The sequence below is a fragment of the Hydractinia symbiolongicarpus genome, chromosome 12 (assembly GCF_029227915.1).
Source record: "Hydractinia symbiolongicarpus strain clone_291-10 chromosome 12, HSymV2.1, whole genome shotgun sequence".
Taxonomy (NCBI): domain Eukaryota; kingdom Metazoa; phylum Cnidaria; class Hydrozoa; order Anthoathecata; family Hydractiniidae; genus Hydractinia; species Hydractinia symbiolongicarpus.
This window is the reverse complement of record NC_079886.1, coordinates 9057168-9080274: the sequence shown is the minus strand read 5'-3', so window position 1 is coordinate 9080274 and position 23107 is coordinate 9057168. Positions and strand designations below refer to the sequence as shown.

The 23107-nt window shown below is 33.7% G+C and overlaps 2 protein-coding genes across 5 annotated transcripts; one reads left to right on the top strand and one right to left on the bottom strand.

Moving 5' to 3' along the window:
* Positions 1 to 1070: 1070 nt before the first annotated feature.
* Positions 1071 to 9885, bottom strand: LOC130622742 (SWI/SNF-related matrix-associated actin-dependent regulator of chromatin subfamily E member 1-like). Of its 2 annotated transcripts, none has more exons than XM_057438238.1 (12): positions 9694 to 9885; positions 5878 to 5921; positions 5518 to 5571; positions 5368 to 5442; positions 5122 to 5223; positions 4930 to 5035; positions 4404 to 4462; positions 3565 to 3610; positions 3217 to 3324; positions 2110 to 2171; positions 1936 to 2037; positions 1071 to 1615 (listed from the first exon to the last, which is right to left on the bottom strand). In XM_057438238.1, exons 1-12 carry the CDS (start codon positions 9761 to 9763, stop codon positions 1223 to 1225), a joined length of 1221 nt encoding a protein of 406 aa, XP_057294221.1. In that variant the 5' UTR covers positions 9764 to 9885; the 3' UTR covers positions 1071 to 1222. The 2 variants fall into 2 exon arrangements, with proteins under 2 accessions (XP_057294221.1, XP_057294222.1); XM_057438239.1 differs by having other exon boundaries at positions 3217 to 3321.
* A 787-nt stretch (positions 9886 to 10672) lies between these two features.
* LOC130622745 (cyclic AMP-responsive element-binding protein-like) lies at positions 10673 to 13524 on the top strand. Of its 3 annotated transcripts, none has more exons than XM_057438241.1 (6): positions 10676 to 10841; positions 11356 to 11560; positions 11644 to 11842; positions 11941 to 11997; positions 12086 to 12201; positions 12802 to 13524. In XM_057438241.1, exons 2-6 carry the CDS (start codon positions 11358 to 11360, stop codon positions 12944 to 12946), a joined length of 720 nt encoding a protein of 239 aa, XP_057294224.1. In that variant the 5' UTR covers positions 10676 to 10841; positions 11356 to 11357; the 3' UTR covers positions 12947 to 13524. The 3 variants fall into 3 exon arrangements, with proteins under 3 accessions (XP_057294226.1, XP_057294224.1, XP_057294225.1); XM_057438242.1 differs by lacking the exon at positions 10676 to 10841 and adding an exon at positions 10897 to 11185; XM_057438243.1 differs by lacking the exon at positions 11941 to 11997 and having other exon boundaries at positions 10673 to 10841.
* The last annotated feature ends 9583 nt before the right edge of the window (positions 13525 to 23107 follow it).

The window sequence follows — 23107 nt, the reverse complement described above, 5'->3', positions numbered from 1 at the left end:
TAAACGAATTTGATTGGTTAAAATGAAAAATGTTGCAAAAATTCTCCTCAAAGTGCAAGGACACGAGGAATCTTTCAGGATCCTCATTTGCAACATGAAAATTTTGTTGCAGCAACAAAAAAAAAATCAAATTGATTTGAATTTTTTTTTGTTGCAGCAACAAAAATTTTGAGCGAAAAATGTTGCAGAATGAGGATATTTGATGTGGGGACACAGTGAAACATTTTCATGCGATTGCAACAAAACAATTTTTTTGTTGCAAACGCCTGAAAATTGTTGCCGTGTCACCGTAGCTTTAGGCTGGAAAAACAAATTTTTAAAAAACTGACTTCTTCACATTTAAGGTTCAATTGTTCTCTATCTTTGAGCAAAAATTAGAATAAACTAAAGATCCAAGCTCATTTTGCGTATAAATCTATTTTTTAACCGAAAATATTTTTTTTAAAAAGACTGACTTCATCACATTTGAGGATCTATTTTTCCTACCTTTGTACAAACAAACTAATGTTTCGATTCTTAGATACAGTTCATTTTTTAGGAACTCGTCTGTGGTCCAAAACTCCCAGCCCGCGAGAACGAAGTTGAAACAATTTACTGCATGAATCCAATTAGCAGGGTGGAAGGCGGGTACTGGTGTGATATTAGTCATTTTTGATAAAATATTTTAAAGGTGTGTCATTATAGTTCGTTCTCCATTGTAGTCGTCATATTTTTTAGGCCATGTTGTACTAATATTCGTTTAAAGTTTTTCTTTGTCAAAGTTTAGGATGCTTATGTCAAACAGTTGTAAGAAAAATTACGTGGGCAAAATTAATTTTCAACTTGAATTGGTTTTAACAGATCCGTACTGATTGATTGATTGTCAACTTCAAAAGTAGAATTTTGGCGTTGAATTAACTTGATAAAAACACGCCTATTAGCAACTACGCAGAAGGTTAAGAACTAAAGCTGCCGAACACACCAACATCGAGGTTTTCATTTATCAACATTAAACAGTAAAATATTTAACTTGAATCATATGCATCGTGAGCATCAGATTAAGATAAAAAATGCAATTAAAAAAGAGAAAATACAATGAAATTAAAAACTTTATTCTCCAACATTGTCCCTAATACAGAGTTGAATCGCACTAGTACTTATATAAGTCAAAATTTCTATGCAATATCTTTCAATGTTTTTGTCAATAAATAAATACGTATCAAGATATCTTTTATCTTCATGCTTACTGCGTGGAGGCTGGTACATTCGGGGTTTTGCTTGACGTTTGCTTCTCACCTGTTGAATTAACTTCTTTCGGCAACGTTGACTCACTCACCGGCGTGTTTTGAATCGGCAATGACGTCTCGACTGTCGGTGTCGGAGTTGACGTTATCACGTTTGTCGGCATTGGTGGCTTTTTCGTTATATTCTCACCTGATTCCGCAGACAAGCCTACTGTTTGAATTTGCAGATCTATGTCATCTGTGCTTTTCAAAGTTTGCTCTGTTTCCATGACTTCGTTAGGCAAAAGCTCGTCTTTGGGCGAATCATCGGTTTTTAAATCACCATCGTCGGTTTTTGAATCACCATCATTGACTTTTTCCTCATCTGTGACAGGGCTTGGGATTTCTAAAAACTGTTGTTGTTGCTTGTTTTTTATAAATGAGGATAACAGACAGTAATTTAAGCAACAAATCAGACGTTAGATCAACCATTTATTGATGAGAATCTCTGCCACATAGTTACTGCAAACACCCTAGTTGTTGGTAGAACATATCTTATGCATGACGTATGGCATAATTAGAAACCATACGGTAGTTAAAAATAGTAGCGCACGAAGAAAAACGTGTATAAATACTGAGTATTTTCTTGCCTTTCCCTGAATATAGTACAACTTAACTTCTAAGCTTACGTAAGATTTTTTAATGAGCAGTTGGAGAAGGACTGTGTTTTTACCTTTTGCACTTTCTCTTCAAATTCTGCGGTTCGATCGAGAATTTTCTGTTTTTTTGCCGCGAATTTTTCTTCCATATCTTCAATTTCACCTTCCAGTTTGCGCTAAATAGAATACTGAACATAAGACATCTGTATACAGACAAAATGAACAAAGTTGAAATAAAAATCTCAAACCTGATGTTGCATGAGAGATTGAACTTGTCTTTTAAGATTCTCTAAGCGAGGCCTGGTGACAACTAAAAAAGAAACGCGCAAATGAAGTTCACATGTAATTGACTTCAAAGATTTACCACACAAAATTTGTCTTAAAAACTTGTTTATTAGCACAAATATTAAGGATTTTTGTAAAAAAGCCACAATATTTAATACTTCTATTCAGCTATGAAAATTCAGTATAACAAATTTAATTTAAAAAAAATCATTTTAAAAAAAATAAACCTTGGTGGAAAGTCTCGGTAACCAATTCGTCCCGACAAAAGGTAAACTATTATTATTTGCAATTTTTACCCAGAATAGCTATTGGTACTGCTATCATTAGGGTCCTGCGAAGGGAGTCCTAGTGCATTTAAAGCTTTTATTTTAACTACGAAGTCGTGCAAGCACAACATCACTCAAGTAGACAACCGCCAAAGATATCAATCCTATTCTCACGCTGAACGCTAAGCAGAAAGGATAGATTCACACTTTTAGTCTCTGGCATGACTCGGCCGGGATTTGAACCCAAGACCTCCCGCACTGCATGCGAACGCTCTACAACAAGGCTACCATGCTACCTAACACTCTTAGTCATTTCTTGTAAAGCCATGTATATATCTTTATATATTCTATTTTCATATATTCTATTTGATATAATAGGAACTTTGACCAAGGCTTATACATGGCTTCACAGGCGTTGATTAAAAGCGTTTACGTACGCTAAACAATTTCTCGGTAAGGATTGGTGACAGAGGCTCTCCAGTCTATTTTTGACATGGATTCGGGCGATCGGAAACTCATTTCTGGGTTGATTTTAAACACATTCACTCGAGATGCAACTTCTGCAAATGTGTATAAAGCTACTACGCATGTAAAGGTTGCATGAAACCTATACGCAAAACTCTGTATAAACACGAATAAATTTCGTTATAGTTTAAAATCTAAATTCGGCTACCTTAGTTATTTCTCTTACATTAAGGGAAAAAAGTTTCGCGAAGAAAAAATCGCGAAACTTAGGGCATAAACTTTCACAATTTATTTATTTATTTATTAAAAACTGAAGAAAGTTTAGTAATGTTGCCTTACTTGTCTTGATATCCGGAACAGTAGACTCGCTGAAGATTTCAGAGATCAGACGATGGTTTCGTTGAAAACGAGACGAAGCCACATGTTTGACAGCGAACTCAGCATCTTCTGAAATAACACAAGTTAAAAAAGCAACTAATCCTAAAGTGCGTGAAAAATTTATTCTGGTTTTATCGCAAAAATGAACAAAACAGGTTCGTCCCTTGCTTCATGAAATTCGTCTGTTTACTGCTGCTTAGTTCAAACATTTATTTATTCGAATATGTGTTTCGATCGGGCTCGAGTTAGCGAATAGGAACTGCAATCGCCATTTTTACTCTGACAAAACAACCGGCAAACGAAACATACCGTCATCATCTTCTATTTGCTGTAGTTGAAATCGTGGCTCCTCTTTCTAAATACATAATTGTATCGATTCATGCTTGAGGTAAGAAATATTTTTTTCATCTTTTTTTAATAGAAAAATAACAAAAGTAATGTTTTAGCTTAAAAGATTACATTTGGGAGAAAATAAAGTTAGATCAATTTAACATAGCTGGTTAATAAAGAGGTTTTGATAACAGTTTTCCTGGTTTTAGAGGAAAATTTTATACAAGAGAGAAAATGCCAAAAAAGGCACACTCACAATAATTTTTTAAAAAATTAATGACTCACAGAAATGCTGAAATAAAATCCTTGGATGACTCATAAAATTGTGAAATAGTCCCAAAATTTCCCTGATTGGGTTTAAAACTCCCTTAATTTTCTTAATTTAAGGGCAGAAACTTTTGCCGGAAATTTTTTGCGAAATAAAAAAGCGAAACTTCGGGCATAACAATTTGGGAGTGACCATGTTTTTTTCTCGAGCAGATATTTTTTTATATCTTTGCGTGGAAGAACTTGCGTGATTAAAGAAAAATGTGTGGATAAAAAATTAAATTTTGATACATTTTCAGACAGTTTAATCGCTTGTTTTAGTAACTTCTTTTCGCTTATCGTTACTCATCATAACTCAGGCACTCGGAGGGAGAAAAAGTTAGGAATATATATAAACTTTATCACGTCTTAGGGTGCGAGAGATATGGTGCGAGAGATTAAAGATAGGGTACTTATTTGACAGGAGAGAATGTACAAAAACAGCCTTCGCGAGTTAAGAATTATCTATAATTTCAGGAGAAAAACTCTTTGACGATTTACTTAATACTTACAGGCATGGAACCTCCCATCATTTTTTCATACATTTGTTGGTCCTGTATGGCACTTTGTGCTAAAAAAAATAAAGTAAATTTTGTAAACTTAACAAACGACTAATATTTTCAAGGATTAATAATTTACTTCGTTTTGTCTAGAATATTTTTGGACCTAGATAATGTAGAAACTAAGATAAGCTAAATAGTCAAAAAAAATAAAATTGAAACAAAAAAAGGGTTCTTTACACCTTAGTAATTTCGTAGCTACATATTCCCGTATTGTTTTTAGATTTTATATAGGTAGTTTTTTTGGCAGACCAGCCTTGTTAAAAATATTTTGCGAAACCAAATTGTTTGACAAAGAAAGAAGAGCAATCCTACATGTCAGTGGAACACATCAGCTTTAACATTTTTCTTTTACGTACGCACAATATATTACCATCATATATACAATCATACCCTACTTTTTATTTACATACCAGTTCAGTGCAAATAAAAGTGGAGAAAATATCTTCTATGTCCACGAAAACAGCATATATTTTACCTTTCTCCTTAGCTCTTAGCCATTCTCTGTATGCAGTTGAATTGTGATAAGCTTTCATTGCGTCTTGATATTCAGACTTTTCAACTTCATACTCCGCGAAAAAACCCTAAAATAGTTAAATAGAAAAATTGTTCAAACAAACAGAACTAAAAATTAGACTAAAAATACTAAAAGATGGTTAAAAGGTATTACTTGTCTTTCGTCTTCGGGTAAATTTCTCCATTGTTCCCCGATCAGCTTGCCAATATCCCACATTTTCATCTCTGGATGTTGTAATTTTACTGTTTCCCATACCTAGATAGTTACATGTTATTGTAAGGAACATTCTTCCATAAAGTAAAGTAATGGTAGCTGAGCCGTGTCTACTACAAAATCGTTACTATGCTAGATATTAAAGCAAAAAAGTTTTAAGAAACAAAACAAAAAAAATTGACAGACCTTTCTACTGTATCTCATGTATGCAGGAAGAGGTTTATCTGGTTGTTTTGGAGGTTTTGGTATCTTAATGTCGTTCTGCAAAAAAAATGCAAAGCTAGATTACCATCTATTGTGCATAAGGTTTAGGTGAAATAAATTTTTATTACTCACTGGCATGAAGGTGACTGCTCTGTCACGGTGATGTCCCCTGCTACTAGACATCCCCTTTAAAATGAAATATATATGTTTATAAGGAGTGTAATGCATAGAAAAGTAATAACTGCTTAAAGAAAGAGACCAATAGTCAGCATTTCATTTTCACATAATACATATAACACAAAAACACAATGTGAAAGGGCTGCTCAAAAATTTCTAAACAACTTCAGAACTCTTTTAATATAACACAGCACAGGTCACCAGAGGAGCTTTAATATGGCACTGAAACTGTTTTAAATGTGCATACTGTAGAACTTTTTATAGTTGAAAGTGAAGGACTGTAATCATGAAAAACAAAGAACTGAGAATACTTACAAGATTTGGAGGTGGACTTTGTTGATAAGGACTTCGAAATCTACCTAACATATAAAAATGTTTTTATTAAGATAGCATATCAATCATATTAAGATAAACAGCCCTCGAAATTAGCCCAAAAACATAGTTGTTTGCAGCGGCAATTCCTCGGCAATAACTTGCCGACGCGAGAGAGTGAAGCGTCGGCAATTTTGAAAATATTATTTTTTTAAGCTTTGTTAGTCTTACTTACCCTGTCAATATCAGTCTTTTTCAGGAGAGGCGTGTAATTAATCGCACGCCTGAAAATAAAGTTTTCAAAATCAACATATAAAATCCATTTTGTAGCGTGCGATGGCAGCCCTCGAAATAATATATATATATATATATAATAATATATATATATATATATATATATATATATATATATATATATATATATATATATATATATATATATATATATATATATATATATATATATATATATATATATATATATATATATAATAATATATATATATATATATATAATAATATATATATATATATATATATATATATATATATATATATATATATATATATATATATATATATATATATATATATATATATATATATATATATATATATATATATATATATATATATATATATATATATATATATATATATATATATATATATATATATATATATATATATATATATATATATATATATATATATATATATATATATATATATATATATATATATATATATATATATATATATATATATATATATATATAATATATATATATATTCTATTATATCTATATATTACTTTATATTCCCTTATTTCTTGAAATAGAGGAATATAAAGCAATTTATTATTTTTGGCCATAAATGGGTATATGGAGAACCAACTCTCATGGCAGTTTTCCCTGATTAGGCACACATCACAAATATGTATATATATATATGGTTTTTAGAGTCATTTTGGTACTATGGGTTGGATAGTTAGTGAGAAAAAACTCTGCAATTTTAGTTATTTTCAGACGAAAAGTTCCAGCCATCTCAAAGAGGGTGTTGACAGCTTTTGAATCTTCCCAAAAGTGTTTTTTCAGGATTTAATCAAAACAATTCCTAAGAATTTTCTAAAGTGCCTAACTGTCCTGAAAACGCCAACACCATTTAGGTCCTATATGACTTATAGGCACCCTGAAGCTCATTACATTTTCTTACCTCCTTTTAAAAATGCTGATTTCTAGTGCGACGCATTGAGAGAGATTGCTGATAAGTCACAAACACATTTATGCCAAACACGATAGGAATGCTTATATTGTTATATAATAGTATTACAAGTTCAACATCCAGCCTTGTATCTAAAAATCCTTCACATAACTCTGATAAAATACATAATGGGAACAAACTGCAAGGAGTACCACAAACAAACCTTGGTAAAATTTTAGTTGTGGGGAGTTCTCGAAAAGGCTATGTTTCATACAATTCACTTTGTTAATTCGCTATTGTTTTCCTAATGTTGAGTTTTTTATGCAATAGAAAAAGGTACATGGCGGTCAGTCACTAGTTACATCTGAGACAAGTCACCAAGTATTGCAGCCATTTTAATCATGAAATAAGCTTTCGAAATATACCCAGTGGATCTTACATTGGAAAAAAACACATCACAGAATTGAGACGTAAATCACAGAAGACATTTCAGCCAATTCTTTTTTGCTACACCCTGAGCAAACACCTGCCTTATTCATTGGTGTTCGCGCCAGCAGAGTTGTTTTAAGGAATAGTGTATAGTTAAAACCCTGAAGTTATGTGATGAACAGAGTTGCCAGATCATTGCTTGAGCAGTTTATTTGGATCATACATAATATATACATAATAAGGACAGTATATATGCTAACTAATTACAGGACAAATGTAATGAACCTTGCGTTTAGCGAGTCGAGGAGTCCTTTAATTTGTGAAAACAATAAACAAAATTATGAAAAACTTATGAAAAACTTGTGCCTTTTTCTTTTTCTGCACTGCAAAATCAAAAAAATACATTTATTTTGTGCATCAACATATTTGCACCACGTTATAGACCAAAGAAGACTGATTGGTTCATGTGTTTCCCATTTTAGATAAAGGTGCAATTTGATCGTGAAGCGTACTTAGTGCTGCGCAACCATACATCAAAGTCCACTGTAAACAGAGATGTGCCCACAAACCCAAAATGAAAGCAATTCAAGCAAAATCATTGGTCAAAACTACCAAAAACCATGAAAACGACACTTTCATAAACAGAACTTGAAATGGAGGCAAACGTACACAAGGCTAACATTAAAAACAAATATAGCTGTGATTTATAGAATTTTTTAATTTTTAGGAAAATTTTCACGCAACTGACCGACTCACTTTTGCAATTATAAATGATGCTAACCAATTATTTTTTGAGTCCATCCCTGTTTTCAGACATTTTCCATCAGCGTATCTAAAGTTTAATTAAAGAAAGTGGGATAGCCTTTCTAAAGTTTGTTTGATAATATCAACTTTTATCAGGGATCTGTAATAAATAAAAAGTAACATTCAACTTTGGGAGTATCTTCTTACTCGTGGAAGGCATAATTAATTGCCACCCAATATGGTTATTTGTTTTTGTATCCTGAAGGCAAAATGTTAAATTTTGATGGTCAGTGATCATTGATCAGCCGTTATTTTAACACTGAGCAGTACATGCTTACTCAGCAGTTTTCCCTGACTGATCTCAAAACCTATGGCTAGATAAATTTCCTTGTTTACATTTTCAGCAGTAAAGCGACACACAAAAAAATTTTCGGTTAGTGTCCTCCAACTGACCCTACCTAAAATTGAAAAAGATGCACAATTTTGACTCAGCTTTTTGAAATTCTAGCTCCAATCTTAGCCAAGCCTTGTCTTCGGGTCGATCTTCGCGCCATGTGTAATGTCTACGGAAAACTTTGTGTAAAAACATGCATGAATATATGCTCAATGAAAGAGAACTTGTCTACTTTCCTTGCAGGTTGTTAAAATAATTATAGATCAAACAAAGGTGATACCAGCCCATGTCATTATTAATTCATACTAATTTTGTTATATTTAATTTTTCTTTAACTAAAAAAATGATTATTCATCATCGTATAGATGAATTAAAAGTAAGAATCACGAAATTCTTCAATTTATAATTTTTAAATAGAACGTTTCACAGTTTTTACTTCATGTTTATTTATTTTTATTCTATCATATGAAAAACAGTATAGTGCACAGGGACAACGACAATATCCAACCCATTATATAGTATGTACGGCACGGCATAGAAGGCCAGAGACCCTCCGAGTGTGAGAGTAACCTATTATTTGTTAACAGGCTACTCAGTTAAATAATGGTAGCAGTATGACCGGAAAAACGATGTTCACTCTTGTACAGTTTAGTTTAGTGATAATAGTTTATAGTTTTTAAAGAAAAAGAGTATTTTTCAAAAAAATTGTGCTAGGTGAACCAAAGGTTTTGTCAGTCCATTTTGCCAAATGAAGGCATTGCTAGGTAGGGCTTTAAATCAGAAGCCATTAATCTACACTCAATAATATAGTCTAAAACCCAAATGATGCTCCTGTGGTGTGAGAAGAAGAAAACACGACCTCTCTACGCCAAATCCTAGCATCTTTTTTCCAGCCACGCAAATGCCAGAGCCAAAGTAAGAGCTTACTGCTGAAAAGTGAGTAAACAAATAACTGGATTTCATCATCAAACTAATATTTCTTGCATGACTTAAACGAAAGGCTAGCTACTACTTTAGAGAGCTAGCTACAGTAGATTAGTCCTAATTACCTGATAATGGTGTCCCTGGATTAAACTGGACGGGATATGGAGCCCTTTGACCAACAAAATTCATCGACATTTTGAAAGCAACCTTTCTAGATTTGGGACGGATCTTAAACAGCTGAAAAAATGTTAAGTTTAGCGCTTCTTTCTTTACATACTGGCCGCCATTTTTGTTGTTCTTTTTCGTCTTGTCTCGCTTATTCAGTTTTTTGTTGAAATTCGTTACCAGGGTTTAAGAACTGACCATATTGTGTGCCCTCTTTCTTGCCTATTTTGATGTTTTCCCCCATTCTTGACTAAAGAGATCTTCGAGATAAACCTCGAAAGGGACGAGAGTAGTCCCCCCCCTTCTTTAAGTAAGCCCGCTTTTTGACATGGTTTGAAACCATAATCTCGCATGGGGAATTGCCGCGCATTTTTATCGAGTTGGTAGCCAATTTCCATAGTTCGTGCTAAACCTATTTGTGTTTTCATGCTTTTTACGCATCACAATTTTGTGACCCTTTAAAAACTTTCAGAATAAGACTAATCTAATTCGTAATCCCACCTTCCTATTATTTTCTGCCACACTCTTTACTTAACCCATCTTTCTTAATTTTTAATTAAAACTATCGGCAATAATAGAGTATTCTTTTGAGCAAATGATTAACCGAAAGTTACAACAAATTTTGAATTTTGGCAGACACCGCCACTAAATAACGAGATTGGTCTTAGGTTTCTATTTGTTCCGATAATGTAATATCGGTGTTCGGAGTCACACTTTTAACCACAAAATTTAAGACGTTTTGCAATGACGTCAATGTTGCATAATGAGGTCAAAATACATGAGCAGCGATTGGTTGAATAAATCTATGCCTGGTCGCGCTAAATTGTAAAAACATTAATTTAAGCCGACACGAAATTTTAGAGGATGAGTGCAACCAAGGCAAAAATCTCTAATTCTTATTGGCTCATTTTTGATGACGCCCGCCTACGTCAACGACCAAAATCTAGTAAATTTCTTTTCTTCCCAAGAGTGACGTTTGGTAGTGACGCATTTTTCATCACAATTTTATACACGCAAGAAGGAAAACGTAACAGAAGAAATAGACTTTATTCCACCAGCCTTTTCGACGCATAATTTGAGCTTAAACTTATAGTTACTTTATTCTGAGGTTAGCAATATTCTGCAATTTTATAGATTTACATTGGCTAGTTCGTTTGCAATGATGTTTTCCAAATTTGTGAAAGTTTGACGTAGTAGGTAGAGGAAGGACAAATCAACATGTTCTGATGTTTCTGACGTAACCCGTTTGACTAGCGGTAATAGGGTAGATGAAATGTGACATTATAATCACTGTACGATTCTATTATGAGAAGTAATACACTATCATCCTAGGCATTTCTGTGCATTTGTAAACTTGACCCACTACTGATAATAAATCTAAATTTATGGTGTCAATAATAGTTAGCTAGAGATATGTACTGTAGTCATGTTAGTGCTGATATAAAGCTGCGGGTAGGGAGCCTTCTTTTCATTTAAATAGATGAAATTTCTTTAACTCTGCATATTTTTTTCTTCCATTTCTCGTATTTTTAAATTAGTTCTGGTATAATATAGAGTAACATAGATATAGAGTAGAATTAAAATAATGTTTTCTTAATTCCTTTTTTTTTGAAAAACTATAGACATGGACGTAGCTCAACATACATTCCAAGCACCACTTGCAGTGCCACCTATTTCATCAGGTGTGGATAAGACTCCTATGCTTCAGCAACAATCAGTAATACAGTCAAATCAACAGCTGCAACAGCAGTTGCAGTCAATGCATGATAGTGAAGATAGGGATGGCCATAAAAGGAGGGAAATACTTACACGTAGGCCATCTTATAGGTATGTATATACACCTACGATGCCTATGAGTCAGTGTAATATTTTATAGCAAACTTCATATTTGTGTATATTTTAATAATTAGGAAAATTCTGGATGACTTGTCAGTAGAAGGTCCAGTAAAAATGGAGAATTATGAAGATAACGGTAGTAGTAATGCATCGAGTCCATCAACAGATGAAAATTCCATTAACGAAAAACAATATCAAAGTATGCAATTAAACGGAGTTGTACCACAACAAGGTGTTGGACCAAACAATGTTGTTCAATATTCTGAAAACCAGGTGGGTTTGCTAACTTTATAGATCTGACTTCTAATTCCCACCTTTATTAAGTTAAGTCCATGCGTTTTGATTTTTTTGTTGGAAATAATCTTTTATAGCCTGCTGACAACGCACAATATATAATCACTACTCAAGGACCTGGAAATAAAATACAAGTATGCTTACATACTTCTTTTCAAAACAGAGGAAAATATGATTTTTATTGTTAATTGTGCATTGTGTAACCTATCTAACTTCATATAGGCATATACGATAAAAGGACAGCTACCAGTTGGGTTAGACAGTACATCAATTGCTTCTCCACAACAACTGGCTGAAGAAGCCAATAGGAAGCGAGAATTGCGATTATATAAAAACAGGTATGTGTGAAAGTTACATTAAGTGACACTTAATCTCAATGGATTTATTACCTGAAGGTAGTTTTTTAATGAGAGATTTCTGTTTCTTGAATGCAACCCAACCAGAACACCAGATGTAACTTGTTGGTTGCTCAGACTGTTATGCTTTAAAAAGATTAATTTTTAAGATTTCATTTGTAAAAACAAGCATTTGCGAATTGGTATTATGTGAATTGTTTGTAAATATATTTTCGATATTCATAGGCATCAGAATAAATGAACCAGTCAAATGCAGAAAGAAACAAATAGAAACACAGTGTTGAAAATTGTGTTTTAATTGCTTCTATTTTTGCAAATTTTTGAATTTTTTTTGTAATATTCTCACAAAATATGTTTTTCAAAAATGCTGCCCTGTCATTTTTTGTGAAGATTTTAATTTGCTGATGTGGTGAAAATGCTTGAATATTCAATTTGTTAAGACTGTAGTTTTGATGCTTTTGTATGTTTTGTTTATAAAACTTGTCTGAGTACAGGTTAGAAATAGACTATGTGAGAATAATGATGCTGATGAGTTTTCTTGTTTATTTTTGGCTTATTGTAACTAGAATATCATTTTTATAGGGAGGCAGCGCGAGAATGCCGTCGTAAAAAGAAGGAGTATGTAAAATGTCTCGAAAACAGAGTTGCTGTACTAGAAAATCAAAATAAAGCATTAATAGAAGAACTTAAATCACTAAAGGACTTGTACTGCAGTAAGGAAAACTAACCTATGCTAATCAATTCTTCTTTTTCTTGACATACCTAATTATATATATATATATATACATAGAAAATTTATTATGCTTGGAAACAAACGCTTAATTTACGTGTACATAAGTTTTATGCAAACAATTTTTATGCTTTAATGTACTTGTCAATTTTTTGAATTACCTGTGTTTCTAAACAAGCCCTGGCTAACATAATAGGCAGGTAATAAGAGGGACGACTCTCATTTTATATCTTATGACTGTGAAGTAATAGGGAACTTTTGGCAAATCAACAGCTTCTTCCCTTAGTCTCCAACGTATTATTTGTTGGTTTTGACGAAACTGTGGACCAAATCAATCTATGTCTGTGAATATAAATAGAGTATATTTATGTGATATTTATTTTTAATACATTGTAACTTTTTTTGAAATTATAAGTAAGCTTTCCCCAGTCCCCCTGCATGTAATGAAGAAGACTATAAAGTATAGGGGACTGTGGAAAGCGATTCTTCTAGTTGTTGTTTTTCTATTGTTAAACGAAAGGTTGTTTTGAATGTGTACATAGTCCAGTGTAGATTAAATACATGTATATTTCTTATGATTTTTGTCCTATTTTCCGAATTTCGTTGAAAAAATCTTATTAATTTTTGATTGTTGACAAAAAAAATTAAAACGTCATTTCAAGGGTTTTGTTTGTGAAAGTTCGTAGTTGCCAATATGTAAATAAGTTTCTAAAACGTCATGTATACGTGACGGAAGTGTGCGCTTAATATTCGGGTAATTAAAAAGTTATTAAGAAATGTGCAAAAAATACTTTTTCCTTTATATAAATTAATTAAATCAATTCTCACTTGCTGCATGAATTTTTTTTCTGTTTTAAACGTATTGCATACAGAATTACATATAAAGTCAATATGTTTACTTTTGAATTGCTATCAATATTTCCTCTATGCACTCCTTTGTATATTGCCATATTTCCTTTATGATAAACCCAACGGGGGAGGGTGTTTTTATTGCTGCGTCATATCATTCGATCATTTGATGACATCATTTAAAAATTGATGATTTAGCTACTTTCTGTGATGGCGAGATATTTTTTAATCGTTTTGGCGACAAAACTTCTTTGGAGCTGGTGGGTTAATATCCGATGTGGTTTTTATAAACAAACAAGGTTTACTGGGCATGTTCCTCTGCCAACCACAGCGTACTTAATTTTTTTATTTAGTTTTAAACTCATCCAAAAAAAATCAATACTGAATACAGTTGGATCTGTGAACGTTCTTATGAATTGTGATTTCCTGATCACACCCAATCTCGTCCCCAGGGACATTTTCTCTTTCTGACAATCTCAGACGGCGAGAAGAAATATACCTTCTCGCCGTCTGAGATCAGAAAGAGTAGAAGAGTTTGGGGTAGAGGTTGCCTCCTTCCCATGTTAACCTTACCTAAATTTCAAACCATGATCCTATTCTTAGAAAAGATGACTGGGGACAGCGTTTTTAAAACTTTGAAATAATACTTTCACTACTTGGACTATTTTAAATTTACCTTAACCGTATTTTGCATTTTTCCCAAAGTGAAAACTATTAGGAATAGACAAATAGATCAGATTCGGCTATTTAATAAATTTTGAGATGCACGTGCATGAGTGGGAGCAAAAAAACTGAAAACTTTATAGCACAAATTAGTTATTCACCCAAATTTATGAATTCTTCAAGAATATATGGACTTAAACTTCTGCAATCGCGGCGGTCAGTTATTTATATTCTCTAACCTATCATGTGTGCGCGTAGATCCACTGCAAAGTAAAAAATCTTGAAACACAAAGAACGAAAAACAAACATAAATTGTTCTGGTATGTGGAAGTAAATCTGGTAGAATTGAAGACATTGGTATAAGGATTAGGATAATATCATAGGCGCGTAAACGAACGAACAGGAATTCGTAGCACTTGTAGGCCACTCAAACACACACACAAAATAAAATACTTAAATAAATAAATAAACAAGTAAATAAATGAATAAATACAGTTAAACAATAAATACTTGATTTTACGAATTAATTTACGTCACAACTATTGTCTATTTCTTAGAATAATTGATGAAAACGCAACATCGTGGAAAGTCTTTTTGCGTCATCATCAACGAAAACAAGGATTTTTTATTATTGTCATTATTAAACCTTTGGAAAAATGCACGGGGTCACCCGTCAGCAAATTATCAACTCTGCAGGGAACCCGGCATTAAGCTCCAAGCAGGCATTTTGAACACAAGAATACGGCGCAATTATTAAAAAAGATTATTGAAGATATTATTTCGGTTTGTCTGTTCAGTATTCATGTTACTGTGGAAGGTTTATCATTTCTTGAACATGATAGTTTAGTAGACGACGTTTCGGGAGATCCTTCTCCCATCATCGGGCAAAGTAAAATGATGTTGCGCATGTAATTATATAATCGCAGAGGATCGAAATTCATAAAAATTAACCAATCAGAAACGAGCTGATAATTACAGTTAATTACGCTAATTAACATTTTCGAACCTGGATGTAGTTAACTACTTCTTCTGTAGGGCTGGTAACCAAATCTCTGGAAGTTGATACGAGATGCTGTTTATGTGTTTGTTACGTTCTACACTGTTGATGGTTTCTTTAATCTTACTGGCCGTTGTTCTGGATTCTCTGTCAATGATTTTCTTTTAATTAGGATGAGTTCTTTTAATTGGGATGAGAAGAAAATCATTGACAGAGAATCCAGAACAACGGCCAGGAAGATTAAAGAAACCATCAACAGTGTAGAACGTAACAAACACATAAACAGCATCTCGTATCAACTTCCAGAGATTTGGTTACCAGCCCTACAGAAGAAGTAGTTACCTACATCCAGGTCCGAAAATGTTAATTAGCGTAATTAACTGTAATTATCAGCTCGTTTCTGATTGGTTAATTTTTATGAATTTCGATCCTCTGCGATTATATAAATACATGCGCAACATCATTTTACTTTGCCCGATGATGGGAGAAGGATCTCCCGAAACGTCGCCTACTAAACTATCATGTTCAAGAAATGATAAACTTTCCACAGTAACATTAAAAAAGATATTTAGACGGCTCTTTTTCTGTTTTGTCTATCTGTTGTTACCAGGCTTTTGTTGGGCCATAAAACGATGCTAAACCAGAATTTCAGGAAAAATTTTTCTATTAAGCAATCTGCAGGAGGAGTCAAAAATTGGTAAAATTGCGCAAACACAATAATTTGATATCTCCAAATTCTTCTAAAATGACGAATGGTGACGACAGTGACAATTGTCACTTATTTTTGCGGCTATTAAAGGGGCTACAAAATGGGCTGTTGTTTTTTGATTTAAGTGCCCTACACAAAATTCGAGCTAATGGTGGCAAGAAAGGTTATGAGCACTGAGGACAAAAACAACATCTTAAATTTTCTTAAATGTTACGTTGCACATCTGACCATTTTGTCGACGACTTCAGTTTCCATCTAGATATTCAAGGGAGAGGAAGGAATGCCGACGAAAGTTTTGATATATTTTTGGGATGTGTTCAACAATTACTCTTCTCTGGAACAATCCCAAACCCCCCCCCCAAAAAAAAAAAAACACCAAAAAAAGACACAAAATATATTCAATTTATCGAAAATACTCCTAAAAATATATATATTTCCAAAAGGCGAACACGTCTATATAGCGGGAATATTTTTAGCATCAATGATATCCGTTAATAAGAGAGGCTACTGTATATCTTCTTTAAACGCAATTTTATCCGTTGTTTGATAAATCTCAAGTAAGGCTTTTTATAATTAAACAGGTGTAGAAAGGTTTCTGAAGAGGTAAAATAAAAATAAATGTCCTAAGAAAAGAAAACATGTCGCACGCCCAGCACTAGAGTTTAAAAGACAATTCCGTGTTGTTTTAATCCAGTGCGACATATCAGCAAAAAAGTAAATTAATCGATCATCACAAGTCCAAAGATTGTTTGTACACAACGTTTTTTTCACTTTTTGCCATCAGGAATTTTGTGCATTATGAAGAATTTTTTGTTGGGTGAAGCACCGTCAGCAGTAGCTCCTATTACTTTTAAATTCATATTGTCAAGAATATTGACAGTTTTTCCAAAATATGGGATTCGCAACACTTTTCACAAGGTAAACCAAAACATGTAGCAAGTTATTTAGCATTGCTCAATGCAGCATGATTAACACTTAGATCCCCTAAATCTAATCCAATTAGCTCCCCAGTATGCTGATCCCATACCAGATAGTCCTGCACCTTCATTTCATCAAACAAAATAATTCGGGTTTTTTCTAGTTCTTTTATAACTTCATGGTTGAACCCTCTTTTTTTGTCGTATGTAGTTGGGAGAATTATTATACCAGGAGAATTAATATACCAGAACCAGTTTTGCTGTCATAGTGAACATCAGAATAAGTGGATTATGATTTAGCAGCTAAAGATAGACAGTATTTTATTATCATAGGATAGTAGCAAACACTATTTGCAAATGAGGAATTGCATATATTTCTGTTGCTGCTTCAAAAAAAGCTTCATGAAATGAGGAACTTTTTGTTTATTGCAGTCACTGGACAAAGACACAAAAATCTTTACCCAGTTCTGGAGTAACTTCTTTGCTTTGCAATTCTAAGGCAACTTTCATGTCATTCAATTCTGACTCTAGTTGTTTACAATGCAAACGCTTTTGTTGTGATGCAAGGTTGCCCTTCCCTTGGAATGAGGTTGAGGTTGCCTTTTTGTTGAGATGTGTTGTGAAGGGGTGCATTTAGCTTTGCAGGTTCAAGTAAACTGGCTTTCTTTCTAGTTTCCTTATACTTAAGAATTTCAATTCATGACAAGGTGTTCACCTTGTCATAAATTGGGTTGGTAATGAGAAGCTTGCATGAGTTGAGCAATAATTTTGATCTTAATACAATTCAGACTTATAAGGCATTCGGTAAAATTCAGTAATATCAATTTTTGGGGGGATGACGTGTTTTTGAAAGTTAATTTCTTTACATGGATCGGGTTTCACTATTCTATTGCAAAAGCCATAATACAACTCATGATCGTCAAGTAATACCCATACATAGAAACAAATTGTAAGATGTAAAAGTTTATTGGTGAATATTTCATACTTTAGCAGTAAATGCTGAGAAGATTGGTTAGTGATGGCAATTGACAGTGTTTATTTCTTCCCTGGATATGCAAAGACGAAACTGGATCCAGACCGAGTTTGACGATACGATTTTTAAGATCTGTGAAACTTTTATACACAAACGATGGAGATGTAGAAGGGGGAAAATGTTAAAGTAAAAAGCATTCTTCTTGTTTTTAAATAGATAAATTGAAACAAGGTGGTGAAAAAATAGTGGCAATACAATAGTGGTAAATTCCAGGAGCGTAGAGCTCACTCCTTCAGCGACTCTCTAATTGCATCTAAAGTGAATATCACTGTAACTCTGGATAGCTCTAAATAATAACTTTTGTTACGTATGAGTATATGTGGGTGAAGCGTGTTTTTGTTTTGTCCTTATCATCACTATCCCACTACCAACCAAACTATGCTTCTATACTAGAGTTAGAAAATTAACAGACCTGGCTCGCGAACTTGCATTTTCAATATTGATCCTAGCTGAAATGTTTTTCACATGTTAACAGCTGTGTAGAAGCGATCCTTTTCTTTAATGCACCGTCAATTACACGATCCTTTGTAATGATGTTTATCAATTCACTTCTCCACTTCTTATTCACTTCGTTATTTGGAACACGGAGCTTAAATATGCGTTTATCTTAATGAGCATGTTTAAACTTCCGAATAACAAAGTGAATAAGGAGTGGAGAAGTGAATATGAACATAAGCAGTTTGCACCAGACATATTGTTATATATCAAAAAACAATTTTAAAATGCAGCAATACAAGTAATATACATGCTCTCTTTGGCCATTTTAAACTTTTCTGTGCCCCATCGGGATTCCAAGCGTGGCCGTCTAGTAGTAAGTAAGAACAGTGCGCTATTGTTTTTGACCACACTAATTTTTTTTCTCATGACTATCATAAAACATTTGTATATGGTCAATGAGATAACTTTTTTTTACGACACTGTGAAAAATAGTGGATTGGGTACAAAGTTTACTTAACCACGTGACTTGGGCATATTAAATTTCAAGTAATATGTAAATAATTTTTAGTTGTAAAATGGACCAGACACAATACTTTCTTCGAAATACAGCTTTGACCTTCTTTAATCTTAAGGCGTTTTCTCAAGCAAACTTTTAGATTGTCTCTTTCTTTTGGATGCCTGTATAAACGCCATTTTGTACGGAAGCCGATAGGTGCAAAAAATCTTTTTTGAAATTGTGTGAAAATGTTTTTCAAAATAGTAAAAATGTTATTCCAAATAGCGAAAATGTTATTCGAAATGGTGAAAATGTTTGCCGAAATAGTAAAAATGTTATTCGAAATGGTGAAAAATGTTTGCCGAGAAATAGTAAAAATGTTTCCCGAGAGATGGTGAAAATGTTTTTCTAAATAGAACTGGGACGAGTCTGGTGCCGAGTATAATGGCGGTATACATAAGTTCCTTTTTTTAGCGGGATAGGTAAATTAAAGAGAATGAAATGGACAGTCCAGGGAATAGTGCTAAAAATAAACCATATAATACTCATTCTGCTAGCTCAGCAGTATTCCATAGAGATAGAGAAATGTTCCTTCTGGCGCAAAGCACATCTCGCGCACGCGCACGCCACAGTCAACCACAACAAATCCCTGATCATCCAAGACCTAGAGGGGTAAGTACTTACCATGCTGTGCTTAGCCATGCATGTCAAGGTAAAGTCCCTATGATGCTGTGCTTAGCCATGCATAGGTTGCATGAAACGTGGAAAACGTAGATTAGTGAGAAAGCGTTATAATGTACAACGACCGAACGATATCTGGCACGTAGATTGTTACGATAAGTTAAAGCCGTATGGATTACCAAATCATGGTTGCATTGACGGATACAGCCGAAAAATCATATGGCTCAGAGCAGTACACTCGAATAACAATCCAGAAGTCATTGCACGGTTATTTTTAAATGCCGTCCGAGAAATAGGTGGATGTCCAGAGAAAGTGAGGAGTGATTGTGGTACTGAAAATGTAACTCTAGCTACTATTCAATGTTATTTGCGGCGTAATCACGGTCATGAGAACGCAGGTACAAAGTCACATATGTACGGTCCTTCACACAGTAATCAACGGATTGGGGGATGGTGGTCATTTCTTCGCCGAAATAGAAGCTCTTTTATGATAGATTTTTTTAAAGAAATGGTTAATGATGGATTATATAATCCTGCTAATGAGCTAGAGTTATATTGCTTCCAGTACTGTTTTGCCTCCGTGTTACAGAATGATCTTGACGAGGTAACAATACATTGGAATTCCCACCTCATTCGGAAGTCCAGGTATGACACGGTTTTTGGTATTCCTGATGAATTGTTCCATTTCCCAGAAAAATTTGAAGGAGAGAGTCGTCTGAAATTATGTGATAGTGATGATTTGGATGAAATGGATGAAATGGATGAAATGGATGAAATGGATGAAATGGATGAAATGGATGAAATGGATGAAATGGATGAAATGGATGAAATGGATGAACTCATCTCCAGTGACGATCAAGAAAATGAGGACGAGAATAATTACTATGAATACTTCAACTACTTGATTGATTTGCTGGGAATGTCGCAACCTAAGAACTTCCACTCGGCCAAACATTTGTATACCGTTATGTTATCACATGCGGTAAAATAAAGATTAACTCTCTTTGTTTTACATCTTTTTTAGAATTAAATAATTGCATATTCGCCCATGTCGAATCCCTATTGACACTTTCTCCAGGAATAACTACTAGGAAGTTTAAAGGAGCGAAAAAAGTTTTTCCGTTAAAGTCTGTTTTCCAATAGGTAGCGAAGCGATGGTTTATTTTGAAACTCTGTAATCTGATTGATCAGCGTCCTGAATCTGCGGCGCAAAAGTAAAAAAACTAGTTCCCCTAGGTGGGGCTGTGTGCACTGGGTGAAAAGGGGCAAGTCTCTAACTCTGTAATTTTGCTAAAATAGCTAATTTCTAATTAATCCACCTACCAAATACCAATTCGGTTGTATTTTCCAAAGATTACAGAGATGAGGTCTTGTACCTCGTTACGAAGCCTTTTTACGCCTTGCAGTCATAGCTTTTCGCTGTGTTCTTGTGGTCGATACAAGATATAAAATACCCTGGAAGCGAGGTTAGGACCATGTATTTTGAGAAATATTTTCTCTTTTTTCGGGAAACATTTTTTCCATTTTGAAAAAGATTTTTTCCATTTGAAATAGATTTTCACTATTTTGAAAAAGATTTTCACTATTTTGAAAAAGATTTTCACCATTTTGAAATAGATTTTCACTTATTTCGGGAAAGATTTTTGCACCTATCGGCTTCCGTAATTTTGCCTTTAGGGAATTAGCTGTAATGTTCCGCCACGCACGTGTTAGTTTTAAAAAATCCGTGATTTGAATGTAAAAAAATTCGTTCGAACGTTGAAATTCAGGAATTCGTTTTAAAAATCCAGCAAATATTGCAGTTACACGAGAGTGGCTTAGGGACCAGACAAATGATTCAACTTAGCAAATGTTCCACTTATCGAGTGTTCCATTTATTCAAAAAAATTAGCAGAGTTACATAAAATAATTTCACTTAGAAAATTGCACTTATCCGGGGGTTCCACAATCAAGAAGCAATTGTATAAAAAATTATTTCCACGCTACGATGTCAGAGTTAAAGTTCACGTGACGAAGTGAATAGAACCAATAAAAGGCGTTCATAGTCTTCATTTCGCTTGAATGTGCAACGTTATTAAAATTCCACACTGCACGACGTGCACGAAATTTGCTGTGTGCCATTTAAGTCGTCCTGTTTGTTTGAAAGTAACTGGCGAATGAGATGACAATTGTCAGGAGACAAGTTCAAGCGCGACTTACCAAATTCGTTACTCCTTATATAGTAATATAAGGACTAAAGGTTGGTGAAAAGAAAAAGAAAATTTATTCGTTCCGGAACGTTTAAATAAATTTTGAAATAACCTCAGGTTCCGTCTTAATACAAAAACTTAACATGACCTGGGCACGGGGTTGCACTTACTCGTTTACATTTGGCAGTTTTAAGCATCATATGCTGATGAAAGAATTCAGTTTATCCTACCCAACCTTGATCCAAGGACTTGTCTCTTTTTCTGTCAGACCTAATCAATAAGTTGACGAGAGAAAAAAGTCCTGGGGACGAGGTTGTGTCCTACCCACTCATCATTCTTTGCAAAACTTTTCCCTGTTATATAAAAAATTGAGATTAATTTTTTTTATTATGATAGGTCAAACCAACAATGACGTTTTATTTTCGCGATATATTACGATATATAAATATCATCTTCAGGCTGAAAGTAAAACAGCAAGACAGTTCTACACAGTTATAGATTAGGTATATATATATTTCGCCTATAATAAAAAGTTGCATATGTGATAATTGTTCACAATAAAATGGCAAGTAGAAGGCATTGAGCTTTATCACCAATTTTTAAACCTTACTTACTTCTTCCTCCAACTTTACATGTCTTATACGTGCGCAAAAGTAACGATTCTGCACTTTCGTGGTCGGGAGCATTAACCATTTGGAACTTTTATTCACGTTTAAAGAACGACGAAAAACTGACTTTTTCTCAGCCTTTCCGTTCATGCAGTATGTTTAAACCAACCTCGTTCCCAGGCTGCTTAATCCCTAGACGGGACGGCTCCGTCCCGTCAAATTACCATAGGCGTGGGGACTATGTTGTGTGCAAACTGTACTACTGTAAGAAAAGTCGACCTTGTTACCCTTTACTTAAAATATGTTAATTTAAGGCTAAGCTGTGGATCTGCACAAAAAAGCAATTTTAATGACGTCTTTTTAGATACAAAACAACGTCACATCTACCTATCGGTTTCATTAAAAATGTTTATGCTCCTGTCATGAAAATTTGCACCTGTAGAATACTGCATTAAAAGATGGCTAATGTAATAAAGATAATATGATATGGTTTGTATTTGAACTATTGTGCCCATATATTGTTTAGCATCTCATGGTAATCATACAGGCAATAAATGAGAATGTATATAATCAATACA